This window comes from Ceratotherium simum, chromosome 25, assembly GCF_057802395.1.
Source record: "Ceratotherium simum simum isolate JZ-2026a chromosome 25, ASM5780239v1, whole genome shotgun sequence".
NCBI classification, from domain to species: domain Eukaryota; kingdom Metazoa; phylum Chordata; class Mammalia; order Perissodactyla; family Rhinocerotidae; genus Ceratotherium; species Ceratotherium simum.
Genome location: NC_141924.1, coordinates 10,967,063 through 10,992,351, shown reverse-complemented (window position 1 = coordinate 10,992,351; position 25,289 = coordinate 10,967,063). Strand labels below are relative to the sequence as shown.

The following is a 25,289-nucleotide window of genomic DNA, read 5'->3' as shown; positions in this document are numbered from 1 at the left end:
GATGTGATCAAGAACCACTGCCCCCCAAGGCTTTTTGGGGATCTGCAGTGGGGGAACCTGGGCCCCGGGTCCATGCACGTGAGCAGAGCAGTGTCAGCTGGAACCGGGCTGGGCGGCTCACGCCCCTTGTTTCTGGAGGAGCCTTCCCTTCTGGGGATGGGATTTTGCTCAGCTCCCCTCTGCCGGGGAGGAAAGTGTGGGGTACAGGGGACTGCGGGGCAGGGGTGGCTGTTTGGCTGGGACAGCACCAGGCTGTCAGACCCAGACTGTTTAGAACTCGATCATCCAGGAACGCCAACAAGCCGGGGCTCCTCAAATAACTCACGGTCCTGGGAGTGAGAGGACATGGCCCGTGTCTCTGAACATCCCTAATTGTAAATTGCACAGTAACCTGGCCTCCCCCAGGACCCTGCTACCCCGGCAGCCCCTTAGTGGGGCTCTTCTTTCCCTCATCCCCTCCCTCAGCTGGGCGTGGAGGTGGGGCAGGGGCCTCCAGCTCCTGGGGCTGCTTCCAGCCCATTCTCCCCCAGCTTTGAATCTCATGCCAGCCCTGGATCAGCTACTCCTCTCATTGTAGGCCAGCAGAAGATGCTGACCCTGGCCGGGCACCTGCTCTCTCCAGCCGCACTCCGGCCTTCCTTCCTGGTCCTTGTAGTGCCCACTCCCATGGTCCTTCTCACACCTGGCCTCCACTTCTGGGCCTCCCCTCCTCCCACAGTCGCGTCCTCACCTGCCTCAGCCACTCTCGCCGGGTCTGCCCCGGGCCCGGCCGTTCTTTCCAGTAGCTGCACACACTCAGACGGCCGCCTCTCCCCACCTCTCCTGTCTCTCCAGCTCTGCCCCTCACCTACCCCCATTCCAGGGGTCCTCGGGGCTGGAACCTCTGAGCTGTTGACTGTCCCGCTGTGTGCGGGCCCTCACCCTGGTCCTCCCGTCCCTGTCCCCAGCCTGGGCTCCCCAGCGGTCTCACCCAGCTGCTCCCAGCTCCAGCCTTCTGTCGCTGCACTCACCTGGCACAGCTCTGCTTACGTCCACCCTCGGCCCCCTCCCCTGGGCTCCCTCCTGTCTGGTGGCCCAGGCCAGCCTCACTGCGGCCACTAGACCCCACCCTCTCAGCTACTCAGGGACTCAGATCCAGCCACGTTCCCTGTCTCCCCCTCCGCCTCCCCCTCCTCCGTCCCCGGGTTCACCTCCACTCTGGCGCTTTCCCGTGAGCTTACAGATGTGCACGGGCGTCATTTCCATCCCCTCACCTGTTCCTCTGGTCCCTCAGGAGATGCGTCTGTGGTCGCCGTCTCCAGTGTTTCTCTGGTTTTCTCTCACATGCTCCCAGCTCAGGCTTCCTCCCCGACCTCTCCATCATCCGTGACCTTCACGTTGCCAAGTCCCGTGGCCGATGGTTGTCAGTGGCTCTCTCAGCCGCATCGAGCAGGCAGTGAGGGGTTTATCTGTCCTCCCGCTGGGTCCCACAGCCGCAGGACGGGGACACCGTGTCGTCGTCTGTTTCATTGCCACGTCGAGCACGTGCTGGGTGCCTGCTCTTTGTCGAGGGCTCACAGCCTAGGAGGGAAATGTGGTGGAGACGCTAGTTAAAATAGGGAGGTGAGAGGAGACCCAGAGTGAGGGGCCCTCACTCAGGTCAGGGACAGGGAGGGGACAGTGGAGTTGAGATGAGAGGGAGGGCCCCCAGCGGAGAAGGAGGAAGGAGTTCCAGGCAGAAGGAACCGCATGGGAAAGGCCGAGAGGTGCTGCAGAGCAGCGATGGGAGGCTGCCACCCTTGTAGGCTGTAGGCTCTAGGGAGTGGGGACCGCGTCTGTTACATCACTGTTGTATCCCCAGTTCTAGAAGGTGCCTGGCATCTTGTGAGGGTTCCACATGTGCGTGAACGAGGTGGGAAATGACACTGCTCTGCCCTCCTCCTTCCACCCACCATCCCCATTCAGGTCTCCCACCCAGCCTCAAGGCCCAACTCAATCATCACCTCCCCCTTGAAGCCTTCCAGGGTTCCCCCCAAGCTGCTTTCTCCTCCCCGCTTCCCTTGTGCTCTTTGTGAATGGCTGAAGAATTCTCAAAGCAAAGGGTTTTCCCCTCTTTTTGTCTTTCTTTTCTAGAAGGTGAGGCAGGGCCTGGGACAAGATTATCTCTCCGAAGGCCTGGAATTTCCACGGAGGGAGAGAAACAGTGATCACTCTCAGGCATGTAGGGCTGGAGGACAGAGAAGAGCCAACAGAACTGGGTGGTTAACTCCACCCTCTTACCAGTTGAGGGACCTCACAGAGCCTCAGTTTCCCCATCTGTAAAATGGGGACAGCAGTGCCTCCCTCATGGGGCCGTTGTGCACTTGTTCTAGGGGTGGCATTGCTCACCACCACCCCTCTCCCCGCCTCAGAAAGGGCAGAGGTGGCAGAACCTGGGGGAAGAAGGACTTGGGGTGTAGAAGGTTAGGGGGTGGACATCCGGATACTCTGTCACCGAGTGTGAGCCCTGGCCCCTCTCTGGGTCTCAGTTTCCCCCTTTCTGACGAGGCCCCCAGCCCCCTTGTGGTTTTGCAGCCGCAGGAGGGTGAGGATGGGGACAGTGGGGAGGGAAGGGGGGTCTTGCAGATCCCCGGGGCCCAGTCTCAGCACCTTGGGGACAGAGGTCCGCTCGCCCAGGCCCCTGCCCAACAGAGCGCCTTCCCCGCCCCCGAGAACGCGCACGGACAGCTTGCAGGAAGATTACGGCTGATCCCCAGCAGGTCACTTCCAAGGCTGCAGGACATAGTGCCAGGCAGGGGAGGAGAGGAGGGACCCCGGAGACCCACCCACGCTGCCTCGGCCCTGCGGGGCTCTTCAGGAAGCTGGGTGGCTGCCCACTGCCCGTCACGCGCCCTGCGGTGGCTTCGGCCGTTTTCCTCACATGACCCTGGGGGAGGCAGGGCCCCGTTCCCATGAAGGGGGGCCCTTCACAGCCTGACTCATCCCTCAGAAGCATGGCTGCCCCTTTCTTTGCTCAGCCTTTCCCTGGGCCCAGGAGGCAGGATGGAGGACTTGGGCGGGGACACTGGCAGGAAGGCGGGTTCAGCTTGTGGTGAGGAAGAAGACTCAGCAGCCCCCTTGTTAGGGAGTGAGCTCCCCGTGGTCAGAGGTGTGCAAGTGGGGAGAGTGCAAGCCAGGGATGCTGAGGAGGGAATAGTCTTTTCTCTTGACTCCCGTGCTGTCTGTGTCTCTACCCATCTATCAGGCCTGCTGTTCGCTCCCCTTGAAGCCTTTCCTGACCCTCCCTCTGGGTCTGGGAGTGAGGCATACACCCAACAAGTAAAGAATAAGTAGGAAAAATATTCTATAATGATGTTATCAAGAAAATAAATGGAGGTATTGGAGAATATTATAGATCTGGGAGTCACGTCTAGAGGACTTCTCTGAGGAGGTATCTTTCACTGAGATTTGGATGTTGAGAAGGAACCAGTGGGAGCCAGCCAGGATCTGGGGATATCTAGGGAACAGCCAAGTGCAAAGGCCCTGAGGCAGGAATGAGCTTGGGAGGGAGCGAGAAGAGTGGTGGGAAGTGTGTCTGAGAGGAAGGCAGGAGCCCTGGGGGTTGTGGGGGTTGAGGGGACTTCACTGTGGGGTGTCGGAGGGTGGGGGATGGAGCAGGGGGTGACGTGATCTGACAGGTTTAAAGAGACCACAGCAGCTGCTGTGCAGGGGGTGGGAGTGGACATACAGGGACTGGGACGCTGCTGTCATCGCCTGGCAAGAGGCGGCAGTGGCCGGGAACAGCCTGGGGGACGGGGAGTGATTTGAGTTATTTAGGGAAGGATGGAGAACTAGGCCCCACTGCCAGATTGGAGCGGGTTTGAGGCCAAGCCCAAGGTGGGAGCCAGAGCTCGGATGGATGGGGACGCTGGAGGCCACTGGGGGCTGGGAGAGCCCGGAGGTGAGACCAGCGGCCCAAATAGGGGGACAGAGCTGGCCTAGGGGCTGGACTTGACCCTCCGCCTGGGAAGGGCCTGTGAGAGTTGGGGTTGGGGAGCGCCCCTGGCTGCCGCCTGGAGCCGGCTTGGAGGAGTCGAGGAGGCCGAAGGGGAGGCTGTTCTGAGCTGCAGCCTAGGAGTGAGCAGCGGCCAAGACTACAAAGTGGAGAGTCAGCGAGCAGTCAGCTGGCCGCCTGCAGAGTGGGGCAGGGACCGGCGCACCTAGCTTGGGAGCAGATGTCCCTGTACAGGTGAGAGACACTGTACAGGTGCCATGTGGAGCTGGCGGGACCAGAGGCCGCGGGCTCCAGACTCGTCTCTCTGCAGCTTACCTGGGGGAAACTCGGCACGTGCCTAGAGAGGTTTAAAGCCAGGCCTCTGGGAGCTTCCCGGCGGACAGCAGTGACCTCTGCCCTTCGGGCTGGCTGGGCCTGGCTCTCCTGGAGCCAGGTCAGCCTCGTGCCTGGCAGTGGCCCAGGCGCAGCCTGCTAGCTCTGTGTGCAGATGTGGAGTAAAGTGGGCCCGGGTCCTCCTGCTCTGTGGGTGGTGACGCGGCTCGGGACCGCAGGTGTCCCTCCTGGGTGTCATGCTGGTCCTAGAGTCTGGGATCTGGAATTCGCTCCTCCATGGGGAGGCAGCTGAAGGTAGGGGTCTGGCTCACATTCTGGAATGGGCTGGAGGGGGACAGGTGGGCAGGAGGCCCCGTGCCCTGCTTACCTGCTACAGGCCTCTTTGAGCCTCAGCCTCCTCTGTGAAATGGGCTAAGGAAGCCTTGCCCTAGGGGACGGTGTTTTCAAGTTTATTTTTTCTTTAGAGGTTTTGATGAGGATTAAATGAGATGATTTTCATTAAATGCTCCCAATCCATGCAGGGTCCTCATGGAGGCTGCGGGCTGGCTCAGGGTCTCGTGGGGAGACAAACCCATAAATGAGCCCCAAGCAGAGTGTGTGCAGGGTCCGGGTGGGGGAGAGTGACTGGGAAGGAGGGTGTCCCAGAAGGCAGCCGGGAATCGCCACCTCCCAGCAGGGTTTTGAAGGGTTAGAAGGAGTTTGCTCCTATTTGAAAGATGGAAAAGGTGGGGAAGGGCATTCTGGGAGGTAGGAACAGCTGGTGCAAAATTATCAAGCAGACTGTGTCTGTGCCAGCCACGGCCCTCTGGGATGGCTGAGTGGGATGGGGGAGGAGAAGGGGGGCCAGAGCGGGTCTGGCAGTTCTGAGGTCTCCGTTTCTGTGCATCACTGAATCCACTAGCCCAAGATCCTAAAATTCCAAGATTCTGAGATTCCTTCCGATGTGTTTTCCTGAGTTTGACACAGCTCTGTTCCAAGTGCCATCTGGAATCCCTTTTTAAAAAGACTAGGATTGGATCATAAAAATGGTGGAAAAAAACAAGAACCTCGGCCCGTTTACCTTGGTGCTTTCTTTTTAGCATTTTCTTTCTTTTTTTTTTTTTTTTTTTTGGTGAGGAAAATTAGCCCTGAGCTAACATCTGTTGCCAATCTTCCTGTTTTTGCTGAGGAAGATTGGCCCTGGGCTAACATCCATGCCCATCTTCCTCTATTTTGTATGTGGGACACCTTCCACAGCGTGGTTTGATGAGCGGTGCGTAGGTCCGGGCTGGGATGGAACCCACGAACCCCGGGCCGAAGTGGAGCGCGTGAACTTAACCACTACACCACTGGGCCGGCCCCATTTTTATTTTTATTTTTTTTAGTATTTTCTTTAGCGCGAGGGAGAGTTTGCTTTTCCTGTGCCTGCTGAGGACCAGTGCCTCCCTGGGTCCTCCCGGAGGCTGCCCTCCATCCCCTCCTGTTTTGGGCGCTGAACCTGCCTCTGCAGACCTGTCCCCCGTCACCGTCCCCAGCACAGATCCGCTTGTTAGGCGAGTCTTCCCCGTGCCTCTGCCTCTGGCCAGCGTCGAAGTTCATTCTGGTTTAATTTCCGGTTCTCCGGTGGCTGCTGTGTGCCCCTCGCTGTCCCTGCAGATCCGGCCTTGGTGAGTCACCCCGGGGACCGCCTGACTTGGAGCAGCAGCTTTGGGTTCAGAGACTCGGCGTTGAGTCTGGATCCACCCCAAACCTGCTGCATGACCGGGCGGGTCCCGGACGCGGCTGTGAAATGAGAATGAGGACCGGACCTCGTGGAGGTCAGAGCGTGTGGTTCAGCCACGCAGCTGGTCCTGAGTGGGTCCCCCTCCCTCCTCCCTCGGACTCTGAGCTACTGAGGGAGAGAAACTGAGCCGTGCCCTGCTCCTGGGGGCTCCCTCCCACCCGGGTGGGGAGACGGCAGCTAAATGGAGATGTTAACCCAGGGCTCAGAGGGTCCTGGGGGAGTTCGGGAGACCCAAGGGACGGGTTGTGTATCCTTGGCAACGTTTCTTCCCTTCCCCGAGCCTCAGTTTCTCCATCTGTAGACTCTCAGGCCTGGTCCAGGGGAGGCTGCCTGTCCTGGCCCAGCCCTGTGGCCGGCAGGGGACCTGGCGTGCAGGCCCCTGTTCTGATTATCTTCACGCCAACCCCCGCACACAGCTCCCTGCCCTCCTGCTCTCTCTTCCTCTCACTCCCCACAGATGTGTCACATATTCTGGGGGCCTCACCTTCAGACTATATCCAGCACCCCACCCCTTCTCACCATCACCGCTGCTGCGCCGCGCCAGCTCCCTCACCCCTCACCTGGGCCCTGCGTGGCCCCCAGCTGGTCTCCCTGCTTTCCCTGTGCCCCTACAGTCCTTTCTCTCCATCACATGAAGTGGCTCCTGAACTCACCCTGCCCCTCAAGGCCCTGGGGCCAGCCCCTTCCTACCTCAGTGACCTCACCTCCCTCACTCTGCTCCGGCCACACTGGCCTGCCCATGCCTCCTCAACACACTGAGCTTATTCAGGCCCCAGGACCTTTGCACTTGTGGTTTCTTCTCCCTGGAACCTCCCTCCCAGATATCTGCAGGGCTGTGCCTCGCTGCACTCGGGCTGCTGCTCAAAGGTCGCTTCATCAGAGCCCCGCCCCCTCCAGGTCACCCAGTCTGTCTCCTCCCTCCCTGCTTTATGCTTTCTCAGGACACTTGTCAGGACTTGGGCACAAATTTGTCGGCTTACTGTTATCTCCCTCAGTGAGAGCAGGGGCCTTGCTGCCTCCACAGCCTCTGGCACAGGGCCTGGCACATACCAGGGGCTCAGGAAACCATGTTGAGTGAATGAACAACCGATGGCGAACCCCGGTTCTCTGGCCCCTGCCATGAGGCCTCCCAGGCCCCGGACGCAGTGGGCCCTGTGGGTGCAGAGAGGTCAGCTCCCTGGACGGCACATGCCTAGCGGAGGGGCCCCTGGCAGCTCGCCCCACCTCCCCCGGACATGAGCAGAAGAGTTAGTTCCAGCTCAGGACCTCGGCGTGGTGGAACAGTCTTCCAGAGAGGAAACAGTGAACGGGGCGGGGTGAGAAGGTGGGGACGCGGGTGGTGGTGGGGAGGCCCAGGTGGGCGGGGCCGGTCCCTGCACGGCCTGGGCCACCAGCCCTAGAAGCTCGGAGTGCACCCACAAGGCCGTGGGGAACCTCCGTGCTGCAGGGTGCGGACCGTGGTCCACAGAGCCAGATCTCGTCACCCCCCGTGACCTCTCACTGCATGTCAATCCCGTGTCCTCGCTGCGGCCCCCCAGGCCCTGTCCCCCTCCCGCCCCCTCCCCCTCCCCCGTACTCTCCAGCCCCAGCTCCCTGGTCACTGCCCCAGCCACCACCTCCTTCTCCACCTTCGGCCTTTGCCTTTTCTGTTCTTCTGCCCAAAACACGCTTCCCCCTGATCTTCGCAGGGCTGGCTCCTTCCCGTCTCAGCTCGAAACTCACTGCTCAGGGCCCCCTTCCCTGACCACCGCCGCCTCCCCCCAGCCTCTGCCAGCGTCCGTCATTGCCTTAATCGTCTGCTCCGCTTGTTCAGCGTCGGTCTGGCCTTTCTGGGTGCTACTCCACGTCCTCTGCTCCCTGCACGCACGACCGCATTCACTCCCCGCAAGACGTCAGGGAGACCACCAGGCGCCCTTGTCCCACTTCACAGATGAGGGAACTGAGGCTCAGAGAGGGTAGGTCGCTGGCTCAAGGTCCCCCCGCTGGACAAGTGGCCAAGCCGGGATTCAGCAAGCCCAGGTAATCTGACCCGACTCTTGCCCGCACTCCCGCCCCTCCCGACAGCTGCCCGCAGCAGGGCTGGCACGGACGGCCGTGGTACCCCTGGACCCGCCTCCCGCACAGTGCCAGGCGCAGAAGCCGTTGTCCTGTGGTGAATGCCTGGCCCGGGCGTGTCTGCGGGCGCCGTGGGATGGAGAGGCGGCTGCAGCAGCAGGGAGCTGGCGTGCAGCCTCCTCCCTCGCTCTGCCTGCGGTCCCCGTCCCTCAGAGGGTGTTTTCATCTTGCTCCTCACCCTCCTGGGGAACACGTCGCTTCCAGCACAGTCCTGTCCGAGGACTCCCTGCTTCCCTCCCCTAAGAGGCCCCGTCCTGATGGTTCCTCCTCTGCTGTCCCCAATGCCCGGACTTGCGCGGCCTGCTTCCCCTCCTGCCTCCTCCAGGCCTGCTTGTGGAAGCAGGTCCACCCTTGTTCCCACCTCCGGCAGCAGCGGTGTCTCTTCAGCCCCAGGGAGCGTTGTCTGTCAGGAGGTGCTGCCCAGGAGCCTTCCTGGCCTCTCCCTCTGTCCCGGGGCCTCAGGAGAGGGGAGTTCACCCTCACTACGCTCCTGCTCTGCACTGGGCACTTCGTGTACTTCTCCCATCAGCCCTGCAGGGAAGGCTGATTTTTACAGAGGACCAGTCGGAGGCTCAGAGAGGTTAAGTCACTTGCCTGAGGCCACACAGCATGAGCATCAGGCCAGGGATTTGGATCCAGCAGGTCTTTGTGATTCCTCAGTGTCTGAAGTCTCTCCCTAATCAAGAGGCTTTTGCATTCTGCTGGATCGGTGGCATCTGGTGACACTGGGACAGGGCCTCAGATTTCCGACTTGGCAGTTTTCTGGTAGGAACCTTGGACTGGTCTCGGTGCACAGGTCCCAGGGGCTGTGTGAATGGCGGTCCCTGGAGTTGTGCAGTGCACGGCCCAGGCAGCTGGCTGTCAGAGCCTGCCTTTGTCTCCAGTGTCCAGTATCTGCCTTGCGTGTCTGGACCGTGTCAGTAGCCCAGGGGTCCCTTTGACAATTGCTGTGAGGTCAGGACTTCCTGTCACTCCCCTCCAGTGCCCCGGGGCACCAGACTTGGCACTCCAGTAACACCGCCTGATGCTTTCCTGGCCTGCACGCCCTTGTCCCTGCTGATCCCCCATCTCTGGAAATAGCACCCCTTCTTCAGGGCCCGCCTCCTGAGGCTGCGGGTCAGCGTGGTCGGGTGGAAAAGAGCACGGGGCTGAGAGACAGGAGAGCCGGGTTCAAGTTCAGCTCGTGCTGCTGGCAACAGCGTCACCCCCTTTCCGAGCCTCAGTTCTCCTCCTCTGTTCATCAAGTGGGTACCATTTGCCTCTGCTTCTCGGGGCGATTGTGAAGATGCAGGACCTGTGACGGGGCAGGGCCGTGAGCCGGCAGGCCTGTTTGGGTCTGTGGATGTGGTTCTGTGTACATTCCCAGATCAGCAGCCTTATGGCTCACGGGCCGCTTCTGCCCATGGCTGCACCAGGACACGGCCCCACCATCCTTTTTTTCTTTCTTTCTAATTGCAGAAAAATTCACATAACATATAATAAACCATCTTAAAGCATACAGTTCAGTGGCATTTAGTGCGCATTCACAGTGTTGGGCAACCACCACCTCTCTCTGGTTTCAAAACTTTTTCATCACCCCGTAAAAACACTCCATGCCTGTTAAGTAATCACTCCCCGTTCTCCCCTCCCCCATCCCGTGGTAACCTCCAGTCTGCTTTCTGTCTGTATTTTGTCTATTTCAGATGTAGTATATAAGAGGAATATAATATTGACCTTTTGTGTCTGGCTCCTTTCACTAGTGTTTTTCTTTAACTTCTTTTTTCACGTGTTTTAAGGTTCATCCAGTTGTAGCACATATCAGAATTTGTTCCTTTTTATGGCTGAATAATATTCCATTGTATGGATATGCCACAACTTGTTTCTCTGTTCATCTGGGATGGGTATTTGGGTCAGAGTCCTTCTTCTTTTTTTTTTTTTTTTGTGAGCAAGACCAGCCCTGAGCTAACATCCGTTGCTAATCCTCCTCTTTTTGCTGAGGAAGACTGGCCCTGGGCTAACATCCATGCCCATCCTCCTCTACTTTATATGGGATGCCGCCATAGCATGGCTTGACAAGTGGTGAGTAGTGCACGCCTGGGATCCAAACCTGCGAACCTCAGGCTGCCAAAGCAGAGCGCACGCACTTAACCACTGCGCCACCGGGCCGGCCCCTAGAATCCTTCTTAACACAGTATCGTGAGCCGATGATCTCCAGACTTTCGATCATGCACTTCCTCAGGAAACATTTTTGAATCAATCCTCCCATTAAATGTGGACTTATTTGTTCCATATATATTATTACTACACTAATATATCCAGCACATTATAAAACCTGTGTCAAGTGTAGACCTTGTAAAAAGATCAGATAAAGTAACATTTCTCATGTTTTTTCCCACACCAACCCTGGGCGTTAGGTGAGGGTGGAAATGTGCGTGGCTTGTATTGAAATTATAGTTTCTATTGTAGAAAATTGGAAAACAAAGAGAAGTGGAAAATGGACAATAAAAATCCCCTCTGGCCTTCCTCTCAGGCTCACTGCAGGCCACACCCGAGGCTCTGCTGCATGCGTGTGTGTGTGTGTGTGTGTGTGTCCGTGCGTCCATCAGGGCTGAGCCTCCTCAGCCTCACACAGTTTCAGGGAGGTGAGGCAGGAGCAGAAAGCATGAGCTTCAGAGGCGGGGCTCCTGGGTTGAAGCCTGCTCTGCCACTCCCCAGTTGTGTGACTCTGGGCATGTTAACCAAAGCTTGCACCTTCACTGTCTCATCTGCAAATGTAGATGATACTGAGTGTGTCAGTCAGCTACTGCTGCGTAACAAAGTACCCCTGAAGGTAGAGGCTTAAACAACAAACATTTGTTACCTCGCAGTTCCTGCGGGACAGGAATCTGCTTAGCTGGTTGCTGCCGCCTCGGTTCTCTCAGGTTGCTGTTGCAGCGTCAGCCAGGGCTGCGGTCTCCTCTGAAGGCTGAGGGTGGAATCATTTTCAAGCTCACCTACGTGATGCTGGCGGACTCGGTTCCTTGTGGCAGCTCACAGCGTGGCCGCCACTTCCATCAGAGCCAGCTAACGAGAGGGGGAGGAGAGGGCGAGCAAGAGGGAAGCCAGAGTCCCCGTAACCTCCTCGCAGAAGTGACATCCTGTCACTTTTTGCCTTATTCTGTTAGAAGCAAATCCCTGGGCCCAGCCCACAGTCAAGAGAACAGAGATGGCACAGGGCGTGAATGCCAGGAGGTGGGGTCACGGGGGGCCGTCTCGGCTGGCTGCCTCCCCAGCTGAAAGAGACTGTCGCAAAGGTTGTGGGGGTTAAATGAGGTGCCGCGTCTCACGCACGTGGGTCATGCAGGTTGCCCTGTCACTGGCAGGATTGGACTGGAGTTATTCTTTCATTCGTCACTCCTTCCACTTGCCAGGGCCCGGGCAACAGGGAAGGGTCGGACCCAGGACGGAGCTTGAAACCTCAGCAGCCCATGGCTCCGCAGAGGGGCCGGGAGCACCAGATGGGGCTGGGCAGGTGCCAGCATCTGGAAGAGTCAGCTGGGAGGTGGGGCCTTGGCAGGTTCTCCTCCCAGGAGGGCATGAGACCACTTGTTCTGGGAGGCTGCGTCCGGTCCTAGGGGAACCTTGGTGTCAGGACCCAGGAAGACCTCTCAGGACCTGGCTGGCTGGAGGGGAGGAGAGGAGGTTAGGGCCAAATCTATGGTCAAAGAGCCCTCAGTGCCTGCAGCTGAGGAAAGAAGTGATTATTCCCTCCTGTGCTGTGTGACCTTAAGCAAGTTGCTCACCCTCTCTGGGCCTCCCCTCTGAAATGCCTGCTTAACACCAGCCTTGTGGCTGTTTGGAGTGAAGAGGGCTCACAGAGGGGCAGGCAGTAAGCCGAGGGGGTGTTGGCAGCACCCCCTCCTCCAGGGCTGGTACTGCGTGGGGGCCGGGTCTCACGCGCACCCTCTCTGCCCCTGCCCCTCCCCCCCCAGTTGTTCTCCATCGTGGTGTTCGGCTCCATCGTGAACGAGGGCTACCTCAACAGCCCCTCGGAGGGCGAGGAGTTCTGCATCTACAACCGCAACCCCAACGCCTGCAGCTACGGCGTGGTGGTGGGCGTGCTCGCCTTCCTCACCTGCCTGCTCTACCTGGCCCTGGACGTGTACTTTCCGCAGATCAGCAGCGTGAAGGACCGCAAGAAGGCTGTGCTGTCGGACGTCGGTGTCTCGGGTGAGCCCCGCCCCGTGGGCACCCCGCACGGCAGTCTGCAGAGCGCTGTCCCCGCCACGGCCCCTTTGTCCTCACGAGGTGCAGGCGGGCGAGGGGACAGACTTGGGGCCACGTGGCTGACAACAGGGAGGGGTGGGACTGGGGCTGGCCTGAGACCCCAGAACAGCCCACAGCTCCTGCGGGGAGGGGAGCGCGGCCTCCGGAGGAGTCGTCTCTTTTCTCAGTGGCCTCTTCCAGGCCACCTCTCTGGTGGGGCCCCACGAGAACTAAACAAGGGGGGCTGAAGGCCCCGGCACAGCTGGTGCCCTGGGAACGCCAGCCAGACCCGGGGAGGCTCAGGACTGGAGCTGGGGAGCTGACGCGACCCCCTGCCCTTGCCCTTCAGAAACGGCCCTGGGAGAGGTACCCTGACCTGCGTCCCCACAAGTTCTGAGAATCTGATTGGTTGGGGGTCAGTGAGGCTTTGGCCTCCCTGGCCTGAGGCCGTGGTCTCAGGTCTCTAGTTGGGACCTCCCCCCAGGTCCAGGCGTGGGACTCTCAGGATGAGCCCAGCAGTGAGGCCTGGGATCCCTTAGACTTGAAGGAACTGGAAGGAAATTAATAGTTCTCAAACTGTGTTCCAGGGAGCCCCGGGGTTCCCCAGCACTGCCTCTGGGAGGGGCCAGGCTCTAGACTCCCCCAGGCACACACGCACTTTATCCTGAGCAGCTCCTGCCCCTGGGCACCCACAGAAGATCTTGTTGCCACAAGTCTTCCACTCCTAAACCCCCAGACCTCGGCTCTCAGAGGGCCCCTCACTAACCTCGGGGCATTGTGAGGCTGCAAACTCATCAGAGGGCGAGGCTCAGCCCACCTGGTTGAGCCGCCAGCCTCGCCCCAGCCTCCCCTCATCCTGCCCCATGGTCGGGCGGGGGGTCGGGCCGGTGCTCCTCCCAGATTGCTGCAGGCCTCAGGGGTGGGCCAGGGGTCACCCAGGGGTTCCGCTGGGAAATCTGTGTTCGACTGAGGTTAGAGAAATGCCGGCCTAGGCTGAACTGACTTTTCTTTTCTCTCCGTCTCCCCCTCCTTCCCTCCCCATCACTGCCCCTGGCTCTCCCCGGATCTGCTCCCGGCCTTGCTCTCTGCTCGGCCTGGCTGGCTCCTTTCCCTGGTCTCTCTTCTGCTCTGCCTCTGCACAACCTCTCTGTTCTCGCCTCACCTTCCCTGTGCTCCCGCTTGCCCCCCCCCCCGCCTCTCCTGTTGGGGGTGGGGGAGCATGGGAGACGTGCTCTCGAACCTCTCCCTGGTCCTCGGTTTCCCATTTCCTCCCCGTGCGTGGCCCGTTCTGCCTGGCCCTGGTGGACACCCCAGCCGTCTGGGCCTTCCTCTGGTTCGTGGGCTTCTGCTACCTGGCCAACCAGTGGCAGGTCTCCAAGCCTAAGGACAACCCACTGAACGAAGGGACGGACGCGGCCCGGGCCGCCATCGCCTTCTCCTTCTTTTCCATCTTCACGTGGGTGAGTACACCGCCCGCCCAGCCCACACTCACCTGCCCAGCCAGGCTCTCTGGCTGGCAGCCTTCTCAGCACCGCCAGGGACTCCATTCTGCTTCCTGGAGTGCACTCGTCCCCCCGCTTCCCTCCTCCACGCTCACGGCAGGCTGCTCCCCAAGGAAGGAGACTGTAGCCGATTGCCAGCGAGGACAGTCACGTGGTGATGGCAGACCCTCGCTTAGGTGCAGAGCACCCTTCCTGTGCTCTGGGACCCCCTCCCAACCACTCCGGTAGTTGGGTGGTCAGTATTTATTTCCCTCTTTTACAAACAAGAAAGCTGAGGCCTAGATGGGAAGATAAGGCTGCAAGGTTCTGAGGCTGGGAAGGAGCCCAGGCCTGGGTCACGTCTTGGGGCTGCCTCTAATTTTCCGGGCCTCTGTCTTCCCATCTGTAAAATCGGAGATTGGATTTGCGGGGGGGCAGTCACAAACTCAGATGCCCACAGGGCAGGCAGGACGTGAGAAGGCAGGAGTGGGCGGGGGGCACGTTCATGCCCGTCCTAAAAGGACACCGTCTCCTCAGCCCCTGTTCTGAAGCAGGAATGGGCACCCACAGAGGCCAGGTCTTCCTATTTTTCCAGAGAAGCCAGAAATCTATCTGTATGTGTTAGCAATGTATTCAAATTAAAAAATATATATTGTATGGGTCAAAGAAAGCATGTGTCCGGGCACGCCTGGCCAGAGGGGACCCCTTTGTGGGCTCTGGACCCAGTGGTCTCAAGTACCCACCAGCATGACGGCAAGGCTGCCCCTCTTTCCCGCTAGTTCCAGGTCATCTCAATGTATTTCTTCTTTGCTCATCTCCCTCCTGCAGATATCTGGGGTCACATCGGCTCAGTGCCCCCATCCCAAAGGTTCTCCCCTCCCTACCTGCAGCCCCCTCCCCTCCAGGCCCTCCACAGTCCTGGGCCCAGCCTTCTGCAGGGGGGAGACGCCGGGGCTGTATACAGGCAGCCAGCCTTCCCTGTCCCCCACCCTCCTGGGCCTGTCCTGGGGCAACTTCTTTCTCCTTTTGAGGGTCCCTGGATATCCATTTTCTCCTGGGAACCCTGCCCCCCACCCCCTACAATATTGGGAGCTAGAGTTGGGAGGAGGAGACCTATGGTTTAGGCCCCAGCAGGCCAGTTGTGGTCACTCCAGCTCTCCGTGGCCTCAAAGCTGGGCAGGAAGAACCAGGTGACCCCAGGGATCTCAGACCAGAGCAGGTGCCCCGCAGTGGGGGGCCTACCCAGCCCTGCAGGGAGGAGTTTGGGAGCAGCCAGGGCTGAGATGGGAGTGGGGCTCACAGAGGAGGAGCAGGTGATTGGACAGCAGGACTTTTGGGGGCGGGTCTGAAGGTCTGACTGACAGGTGCCCACGGCCGCTGAAGCCAGCCTCCCTGCTGGCCCTTTGCCCTTCCCGGCTCCTGCCCGCTGGCCTCACCCGTGCTCTCTCCTGGCAGAGCCTGACTGCAGCCCTGGCCGTGCGGAGATTCAAGGACCTTACCTTCCAGGAGGAGTACAGCACGCTCTTTCCCGCCTCGGCCCAGCCGTAGGCCTGCCCGGCTTCCAGAGCAGGGAGCCCCGTGTCAGGCCCGGTGGGAGGCTGTGGGGCAGCCTGGGGCCTGGAAGAGCCAGGGTGCCAGAGCACGCGGGGCAGCAGAAGGCCGGCCTGAGAGGCCAGTTAAGATGCGCCCTTAGTCATTTGCTGCCTCCTCTGTTTATTCCTCATGTGTCCATCCATTTAGTAAACATTTATTGAGCAGCTGTCTTGTGCCTGGTGATGAATCAGACAGGGTCCCTGGCCCCAGGAGCCCGCAGGCTGGGGAGGGGAAGACAGACAAATGGAAATCTCCCCCAAATGGGCTGCCACGGGCTGCTAGAGGGTTGGAGGTGGCTGCATACGTGGGCTGCCAGGGTGCGGAGCTGTGGACAGTGAGAGCCTGTCCTGAGCTTACAGTCCCCATGGAGGCTGGCTGCCAAGGGGGGCCTGGCTGAGGACATTAGAGGACTCCTGGCCCGGATCTACTCTCGTGTGTTGTGTGACCCTGGCAGATCCCTGCCCCTCTCTGAGCCTCAGTCACTTCCCTGGACTGAGGAGTGATCATGGGCCAACCTCTCAGGGCTGTTGTGTGGATGAAACAGAGGCTGGCACGGGGCTTGGCACAGAGATGCTCAATAAATGGAGGCTCTTTCTTCTTTGATTCATTCACTCGTTCTCCAAGGAGTCGGGGGCACCTCCATAATCTCTGCTTTGGGGATGATTCACATGTGATGAGTCCTTATTCTTGCAAAGGACTTTGCCGTCTGGTCCTACACGGGTTCCCTCCTTGGGGCCTCAGCTGCCTGGGCAGGAACCCACTGATCCCTCCACTCTGCAGGAGTTGAGCAGGTAATGGAGCACAAATGGCCCCCAGAGCAAAGCACACAGAGAGTGAGCATCCTGACACCAGAGGCATACAAGTGCAGACTGCCTGCTGCACAGTGAGGAGGCTGCAGAGAGTGTACCTGCTCTGAAGAAGCAGGGTCAGGCAGACCACCAGGTCCCTGGGTTCTGAGCAGAACTCCCAGCCTCGCTTCCGCACCCCCATCCAGCAGGTGCCCACGCCTCTTCCTTGCTCCTGTCTTGTGGCCCCTTGAACTGGATGGCTAAGGGAGGCCTTGGCTCAGTGGGGGCAGAGGAGTGACCACAGAGAGCACTAGGTGCCTGTAGCCAGAGGCCTCTCCCTGGAAGGGTCTGCAGAGGTCATCTGCACCAGCCCTCTGCCTCCGCGCAGGAAGCCAGCCTGGACAGTGGAGCCAGGGAGCTCCGGGAGAACCAGGTCTGTAGGTGTTCATCTCGGGGACTCGCTCATTCATTCCCTGTGCGCTCTAGTGGGCTTGCCGATTGCTCCAGGGTGCTGAAGACCTGGCCTCTACCCTAGGGGGGCTTCTCAGCTCCTGCTTCTCCAAGCTCCTGTGTCTGAGCCCCCGGCAGCCAGGACCTCGTACCCACAGAGTGGAAAATACAAGAGTACCTCACCTGGTTTCCCCAGTCTAGCTCCCCTTGGCCTGGTCTGCCGTTCCCAGGCCCCTGGCACTTTGCTTGTAACATCCACTTCCCAGGAAGGGCTGCCCCTCAGAGCTTTCTCCAGTGACACAAATCAAAAGTTAATGCCTAGTCACTGAGCTTCTGGAACTTTCGGGAATAAAACGCCAAGCACACTTTGCTTCCTGAGTCTACCCGGTGGCCCTTTTGGGTTCCTGGTTGACTTAGTGCCTTGTCAGGGGGCTGACCAAAGGGAAGGAGATACGGAGGGCTCTGGCCTGGGAAGGGGCGGGACCCCCGTGTTCAGGTCTGGCTCTTAGCATTTTTCCATCCCAGGCAGATTACCTGGGCTGGAAAGATCTCTGGACAAGGTTTTCAATATAAACCTATAAACTGTTTTTTTAATGACAGATTTAATTTATTCTCTAGCTTGGTGTGGTCAGTGTCATTGTCCTTGATAACAATGTGATTGCTTTTACCGAGAAAGTTTCCCACCTAGGCATGTATGCTGTAGACAAGTCTTTGCCAACTGGATCCTGTGAAGAAAGGGCTTCAGTGGTCAGATAAGGTTGGCAAGTGTTGTTTGCCATAGTTTCCCCTTGGGGATCCCAGCACACATTAAATAGTCAAGGCTCTGACAAGTCCTCTGATCCTGAAACTTGTTTCACTCTGATTAACTCAGTTTCCCAAACTTGTTTGACCAAGTGTTTCAGTTAGAATTAGGTTCAGCAGCAAATGACAGAAATCATGCGTAACAGTGGTTTAAATGAAGTCCAAGGGCCGGCCCTGTGGCTTGGTGGTTAAGTGCGCGCGCTGCGATGCTGGCGGCCCGGGTTCGGATCCCGGGTGCGCATCGAGGCACCACTTCTCCGTTCATCCTGAGGCCGAGTCCCACATACAGCAACTAGAAGGATGTGCAGCTACGACACACAACTATCCACTGGGGCTTTGGGGGGAAAAAAAAATAAAATAAATAAACAGGAACCTCCTGTATACTAAATGAAGTCCAAGTGTGGAAAGACAGTCCAGGGCTGGCATAGTGGCTCCAGAGGTCTTTAGTGACCCAGACCTCTTCCATCCCTACAATTTGGCTCATGGATCTTGTGGTCCAGTATGGCAGCTGGAGCTCCAGCTATCACATCTGCATTCCAGGCATCAGGTCAAAGGGTGGGACAAAGAATGTGGGGTGCCCCTTGGCCACAACTTAGTCATATGGCTACGCCTAGCTGCAAGAGAGACAGAACAGCCTTTAGGAGATGCCAACAGTTCTCTGTCCCAAGAAACTTTTTTTCCCCATTCCACGTGACACCCCTGAGAACACAGTTTGAGAAGGATGTTGTGGGCCTTTGGGCCATGTTAACACTCCACAGTAGAGACCTGAATTTTTGGTGGCGCAGAGTGACCTCTGGGACTGGGGGACATGGGGCAGGTGACTTCTGAAGTTCTTTCTGGCTAGACAGTGTGGTTCTGGGCCCCTTGAGGGCTGGCTGCAGGGATGGCCTGCCTTCCTCCGTCAAGCTTGGTTTCATCTTTGGTGCTTTGAGGATATTTAACCTTCTGTTGCCTGTGTCCTGAACTAACCACCACTAACCCGGTGCTCTTGTCTGTCTCTCCCCTAACCATCCCCTCCCGCCTGTCCTTGTTCCCACCGGCCCCCGTCCCCAGGCGGGCCAGGCTATGCTGGCCTTCCAGCGGTACCAGATTGGCGCCGACTCGGCCCTCTTCTCCCAGGACTACATGGACCCCAGCCAGGACTCCAGCATGCCTTACGCCCCCTACGTGGAGCCCAGCGCCGGGCCTGACCCCGCCGGCATGGGCGGCACCTACCAGCAGCCGGCCAACGCCTTCGATGCCGAGCCCCAGGGCTACCAGTCGCAGGGCTACTGAGCCGCAGTGACCGCCTGCCCCCCGCCTGCCCCAGCCGCCCCTGCCCCCTCCCTCCATACCTAGCCCCCTGCTCCCTCCCTGGCTGCCCTGCCCAGCACCTCATCAGCCTCCGGGTTCCACAGAGGTCCAGGGCAGCTCGGGGTGGGATGGGGCAGTAAGGTGGTGGGGGGTCAACATGTGTGTGCAATTGTGTCCAGCAGGGGCCTGGGGGGTTTGCATTCATTCACTGTGTCATTGAGCATTCATTGAGCGCTTACTGTGTGCCAGGCCTGTGCTCGGCTTGGGTGGTGAAAGAGAAATGGTCCCTGGAAAGGGAGAAGTCAGGATGTGGAGGAGGCCCTGTTGGTACCAGAGCTGGGGGTGGTGGGAAAGATGGAGGGGGATGATGCCGGGAAGGTTTGGCTGCAGGGTGAGTGTGAACCCCCACAGGACACTGGGGGCTGTCCCCTGCTGGAGTGGCACAGCAGCCCTGCAGGAGTGTTGGGGCTGTCTCCATTCTATGGTTGAGGAAACTGAGGCCTGGAGAGGTCAAGGTCACTCACCCAAGGTCACTCAGGCGGCCAGTGGTGGAGGTGGGGCCAAGCCCAGGCCGCCTGACTGCAGACCACCCTCTGTCCCCCGTCCTCCTGCCTCCCTGTCTCTGAGCCTGGGGCTGCACCGCTCAGTGCTACCGTCCCTCTGGGAGGCCCTGGGGACCTTAGCCCATGAGACACCCTGATTCTGCTGCAAGCCAGGGGCCTGTTCTGCCCCGGCTGTCCCCCCAGCAGGGCAGCTCTGCCTCCAGGCCCTTCTCCTCACATCCCCAGCGGCCCCTCCCCTGGCCTCCTCCCAGGCTGGGAGAGCCAAGAGGCTCGCCTCACTCACGTGTTTCCCGGGTTCTGCGCCTGTCCCACCGGGAGCTCCAGTGCCCCGCCTGTGGCCTCCCGAAGGACTGACCACTGTCCCTGCCTTTAGGAGGGGCTCACTAGGTCCTTGCCCAGGGCAGGGTGGAGGAGGAGGCCCAGAAGGGGGAGTGACTGGCCCAAAGTCACAGTGAGTGAGTGGCAGAGCTGGGCTGGCTGCCTGGGGCTCTTGCCCCAGCCACCCAGCAGGTGCCCCGATTCCCTGCCCTTGTGACCTCCCAGGAAACAGAACTGATCTGGGACACTGTGTCATCTTTCCCTCAGCCTGCGTCAGCCAGGGGTTCAGGGGATGGAACAACCAAGGGCATGGAGGGTCCTTCCCCTGGCCTTCCAGTAGGCCTGCCGAGGGGCCAATCTCCCTGTACGAGGCAGAGTAGAGGGGACAGGGACTCTGGGCCCAGCAAGGGCAGCCTGTGAGCTGCTACCGTGGGACACACTGCCCCCAAGATGAGCAGTGAGAGCCTCTGGGGCATGGTAGAGGCCACTGGCTGTAGGGGAAAGGGTAGCAGGTGTCCCCAAAGGCACAAGGAGGGTTGTGGGGGGCAAGGAGGGACTCTTGCACAAGATGGGCTCTTCACTGAGCCTTAAGGACAGAGAGGCCTGGAGGGTAGAGAGAGGTGTGGGGAGGCCTGGGGCCCAACGCCCACCAGCTGGTGCCTCAGGGAGCAGGGCAGGGGGATTGTGGGTTGGCACCTGCGGGGTGTGCCCACTACCAGCACCCCATGCCCCCACAAGAGCCCTAAGGGGCCAGTCATATTCACTCACTTGCCGGTTGATTCAGCAATTAGGGTGTACCTGTGTGGTGAGGTCCCTGTGCTGGGGGAGCTGACAGTCCATCAGAGACGAGCACTAAAGCAACAACTGGACCCAGGGTCCCTTACGGGGGCGAAGCACAGGACAAGTGCACGACGGGCTGCGGCTCCCCTAGGAGGGGCCCTGAGGATGGGCAGGAACTAGCCTGGTAACAAGGGAAGGAGAAGGAACTTCCTAGGCAGAGAAGTAGCATTGTTGTCCCCACTTAACAGAAGGGCAAACTGAGGCTCGGAGCATGAGTTAGCAGTAGAGCACAGATCTGAACCAAGTCTGTGCAGGTCCTCCCAGGGGCAGCAGTGATGGGGGGACCCCAGACAGCGACAACAGCTGGTTGTTGCTGACTTCAATTTTCCACTTCTGGGGAAGGGGCTCTGTCTATGGTTCTTCCCCCCAGGTGGCCCAAGTGGGGACAGGATGGGGTCGTGGTGTCCACCAGGCTGAGCAGTGGAACCTGTGCAGGACCAGAGGTTTTTGAAGCAGGTGAAGGTGTGGGCGTGTTTCTGGCGGAGCAATGTTCTGTGTCCAGGCAGGAAGCTGTGAGAAGTCCTCCCTCTCGCCCATTCCCCACCAAAAACCCCCCTGCTGATGGGCACTGGAGGCCCTAGGGCACTGCCCACCTGTGCTCCCTGGGCACTGACCCCTGCCTAGTGATGCTGGGCTGGAGGGCAGGGTACCATTTAAGCTTCACACAATCCCTGGGTGTTGATTACAGACGCCCCCTGCCGCCCCAGCCTGGGAAAGTTTACAAGACCTCTGCCAAGAGCAGGGGGTGCTGACTCATCTCACTCCGCATTCCTCACTCGTTGAGGTACAGCCCAGACACAACCCCACCATCAGGCTGGGCGCTGGCAGGGGCCGGCCCATGGTGGTGAGAAAGGGCTAGGGATGCTGGAGGGCAGGATTTGGGTGGGACCCAGGGCCCCTGACTTCCCTGCTGGGAGGCTGGCGGGGAAGCCCTGCTCCTTCTGTTGGCTGAGGACAGCCCCTGGGGGCCCCAAGCTTAGAGCCTGTGCTCACAGGCCAGCGGTGTCCCCTTTTCCTTCCCTGCTGCCCCCCTCTGTCTCTCCCTTGCTTCCAAGCCTTCCCTTGGACAAGGGTCCCCTGCAGTCTGACCTTGCAGAGTTTTGGCTCCCTCCTCCCATCAAGCACAAGAGAGGGCCCAGGAGAACTGGATTGCACAGGAGTTTAGAGCTGCAGGGACCCTTAGAGACGGCGGAGTCTGGGCCAGGAAGGCAGCGACTGACCCAAGTCAAGCACAGAGCTAGAGGTTGGAATCCAGGTTTCCTGCCTCTGAGTTGACACTCATCCTGCGCAGTCACACGCCGTCCGGGTGCGGCTCCTGGTCCACCTGGGGTGTGACAGTTGAGGGACTAACTCCCAGGGGCCTGGCATCCGCTCCCCACTCCCACCTTCCCTGGTGATTCTTGACCTTCAGAGACTCTTAGGGGTCCCAGGCTTTCCCCATGTAACCGAGAACCCCCACTTGTGACCCCTTGGGGGCCCCCCAACCTTGGCCTGAGACCCCTTTGATTCTCTAAGGAGCATGAAGGAGGAGCACCCCTCCTAAGAGTTTGTGGGAGGGTAGGCTGGTCCAGCCATCTCCCAGCGCTGCCCCTTGCCGTGACACTCCCCGTCCCCTGTGCCCACAGCCCTGGTGTGGGTGCCCTGGCCCCTCCCGCAGCGTTACTGCCTGTGTATAGTATAAATATATATATTTTCTATATGTAAGATGTATAATATAAGGCTCCACAAATATATCGGTGTGTGTGCGTGTGTGCAGTGAATGGTGGTCCCCACCTTGGGCCCCCACTCTGAACTCCCCACCACCTGGTTAAGTCTCTCAAGAGTGAATCCAGTGGCCCTGTGGCACCCTCCTTTATGACATCTGTCCATTTGTGATGAACCAAGTAAAGGTGGTGACTTCTGGTGACACAGTAATAAAGGAAAAATTCAAAACCCACCAGCTGGTTGCAGCGTGCAGCGTGTCGTGGTGGTTTTTTTTTGTTCCTCATGAGTGTGGCTTGGGATTGCCCATCCTCCCTGTCTCCCCTGACCTGGGACACGCTTTATTTGTTCATTATTGTTCAGTAGAAAGTGAAATCATTACAGCTGAAGCTGACACCCTCCAACTTTGCATGTGTGCATGCACGCACATGGGCATACACATGCACACACCCTGTGACCATTCCCCATCCTGGTCCCTTCCCCAACCCCCAGAGGCAAGCAAGATTAGGAGCTCGGCCTCATTCCTTCCAGACCATTCCCGTGCTCTTATGCACACGTATGTTTGCAGGATGCTGTTTTATTTTATTTGTGTGTGTGTGTGAGGAAGATCAGCCCTGAGCTAACATCCGTGCCAATCCTCCTTTTTGCTGAGGAAGACTGGCTCTGGGCTAACATCTGTGCCCATCTCCCTCCACTTTATATGGGACGCCACCCCAGCGTGGCCTGACAAGCGGGGCATCTGTGCGCACCTGGGTTCCGAACCTGGGCCGCCAGGAGTGGAGCATGTGCACATAAGTGCTACGCCATGGGGCTGGCCCCTGCAGGATGCTGTTTTTAAAGTTAGTGGCCCTGAGCTGGCACAATATTTATCCAGACCCTATAAAGTGCCAGACGCTGCCCTGGGCCCTACGAGTTCAACCATGAACGAGGTAGATGGCCCCTGCCCTTGCAGGGACGGTCTTCCAGCAGGGGAGACGGGCGGTAAACCAACATGCCAGCAAAGATGTGACTTGTGGTAAGTGGAGAGAAAGTCAGGAGATGCGGTTAGACCTGGGCTCAGAGCCCCTCCGAGCAGGTGACACTTAACCTGAGCTCTCTAGGATGAGCAGGGGTTGAGTGGCAACGAAGTGGGCTAGTGAGCATTCTGGAGAGAGGAACTAGAACGCGGAGACCCAGGTCAGGGAAGAGCTTGGGAGCGGTGGACGCCCAGGAGACAGTGAGGAGGGACAGGCCGGAGGGTCCCACCGCGCAGCGCCTTGAGGCCTCCGTGGGAGGTTTGGTTCATACTAAGTGATGTGGAACTCACGGAAGGGCGGGTGACCATCCTGGTGTGTGCTTTAAAAAGCCACTCTCGTGGTCAGATGGCAGTCAAGGGGCTGCTGCCCATTGTTGGGACAGGAAGGTCACCATGGCGTTGGGGAGAGTGGAGGCAGTCAGGATATGTTTGAGGAATATATCTGTAAATGATGGGCGGAGTAAGAGGGGTGAGGTAGCTGTGAGAACCACCGCCGAGTACAAGAGGCGCTGGAACTCAAGACCCGAGGGGACGGCCCGGTGGCGCGCTCCGCTGCGGCGGCCCGGGGTTCGCTGGTTCGGATCCCGGGCGCGCACCGACGCACTGCTTTGGCAGGCCATGCTGTGGCGGCGTCCCATATAAAGTGGAGGAGGATGGGCACGGATGTTAGCCCAGGGCCGTCTTCCTCGGCAAAAAAAAGAGGAGGATTGGCGGATGTTAGCACAGGGCTGATCTCCTCACAAAAAAAAAAAAAAAAAAAAAGACCCGAGGGGAGGAGCAGGTGAGCCGGGCCTCCATGTGGGGCTGTCAGTCACAGTGCTGGCCCCGCCCACACCCCATGACTAAGCCAATCAGACTGCTTCCCTCCACAATGGGGTGGCGCGGTTGGTGGATCCAGTGGGAGGAGGCACGGACTCCGAGAGAAAGCGGAGAGCGGCGGGTTCCTGTCCACCCCGGTCCTACCCGCCGTTTGCTTTAAGGAGGCCTGAGGGCCGCAACTGCTTGCAGTCAAGAGCCCGCCCACCCCCAGAAGGCCCGGCCCTGAGGCTGCTGCCCGCCAGAGGAAGCGGACCCCTGGGACACAGAGGGGCCGGGCTCCAACCGCTGGCCAAGCCTCCCAGCCCTGCTCCACGGGGCCTCGCCTGTAACAACCCCTCCCCGAGAGTCCCCTGCCCCGCCAGGCTTCAAGATTAGTGGGATTGTGATCCACCAGACAGCAGGGCAGACGTGCGGAGTCACTGTTATGGTTGTCATTACCTAATAGTCGCACCGCCCCCATTAGCACTTTCTGTCCTGTCATCATTATTCAGGTATTTCCTCCACTCTACAGTTACCAAAGCACTTGTCACATACGTCACCTGCCAAAGAACTTCAAAAGTTGGAATCCAGTGGATTCGGATCTGCCACCTTGGGGGGCGGGAGGGGGGCGACTCAGAAGAACGAGTCTCAGGGGGAGAAGACGGCTCCCAAACGGATGAGGAGGACGTCACGGTGCAGTGTCAGCCTTCCAGGATGACCAGCCGTCCACAGCGAGATGTGGGTTTTAAAAAGTGATAATGTGATGGCCTTTCATTGGATTTGGAGGAACTCAGTAAAAGCCTGGTTTTAACAGGGGAAATATGAAATTCGGGGAAATATGAAAACCCTTTCAAAGAAACACTAGTTTTCAGAATCAGGGCCCCTACATAATTTGCAGGGCCAAGTTCAAAATGAAAATGCAGGGCCTCTGTTCAAAACGCAGTAAAAAAAATAGTGCAAGGGCCAGCCCGGTGGCACAATCGGTTAAGTGCACGTGCTCTGCTTTGGCGGCCCGCGGTTCGTGAGTTCGGATCCTGGGTGCACACTGATGCACTGCTTGTCACGCCATGCTGTGGTGGCGTCCCATATAAAGTAGAGGAAGATGGGCACCGACATTAGCTCAGGGCCAATTTTCCTTGGCAAAAAAGAGGAAGATCAGCATTGAATGTTAGCTCAGGGCTGATCTTCCTCACAAAAAAAAATATATATATGTATATATATAGTGCAGTTAAAGGTACTAA

At 58.9% G+C, this 25,289-nt stretch overlaps 1 protein-coding gene across 3 annotated transcripts in view; it reads left to right on the top strand.

The window, feature by feature from the left end:
• The window catches only part of SYNGR1 (synaptogyrin 1), a 28,371-nt gene extending 5,745 nt beyond the window's left edge, over positions 1–22,626 (top strand). The window contains exons 2-4 of one of the 3 annotated variants that reach the window (XM_087448905.1): positions 12,134–12,371; positions 13,722–13,867; positions 18,574–22,626. In XM_087448905.1, the coding sequence (XP_087305031.1) occupies positions 12,134–12,371; positions 13,722–13,867; positions 18,574–18,795 (606 nt within the window). In that variant the 3' untranslated portion in view covers positions 18,796–22,626. Of the gene's footprint in view, positions 1–12,133; positions 12,372–13,721; positions 13,868–15,343; positions 16,089–18,573 lie in introns of those variants that run through there. The other 2 variants (XM_087448906.1, XM_087448907.1) reach the window with 2 other exon arrangements.
• Positions 22,627–25,289: the final 2,663 nt, after the last annotated feature.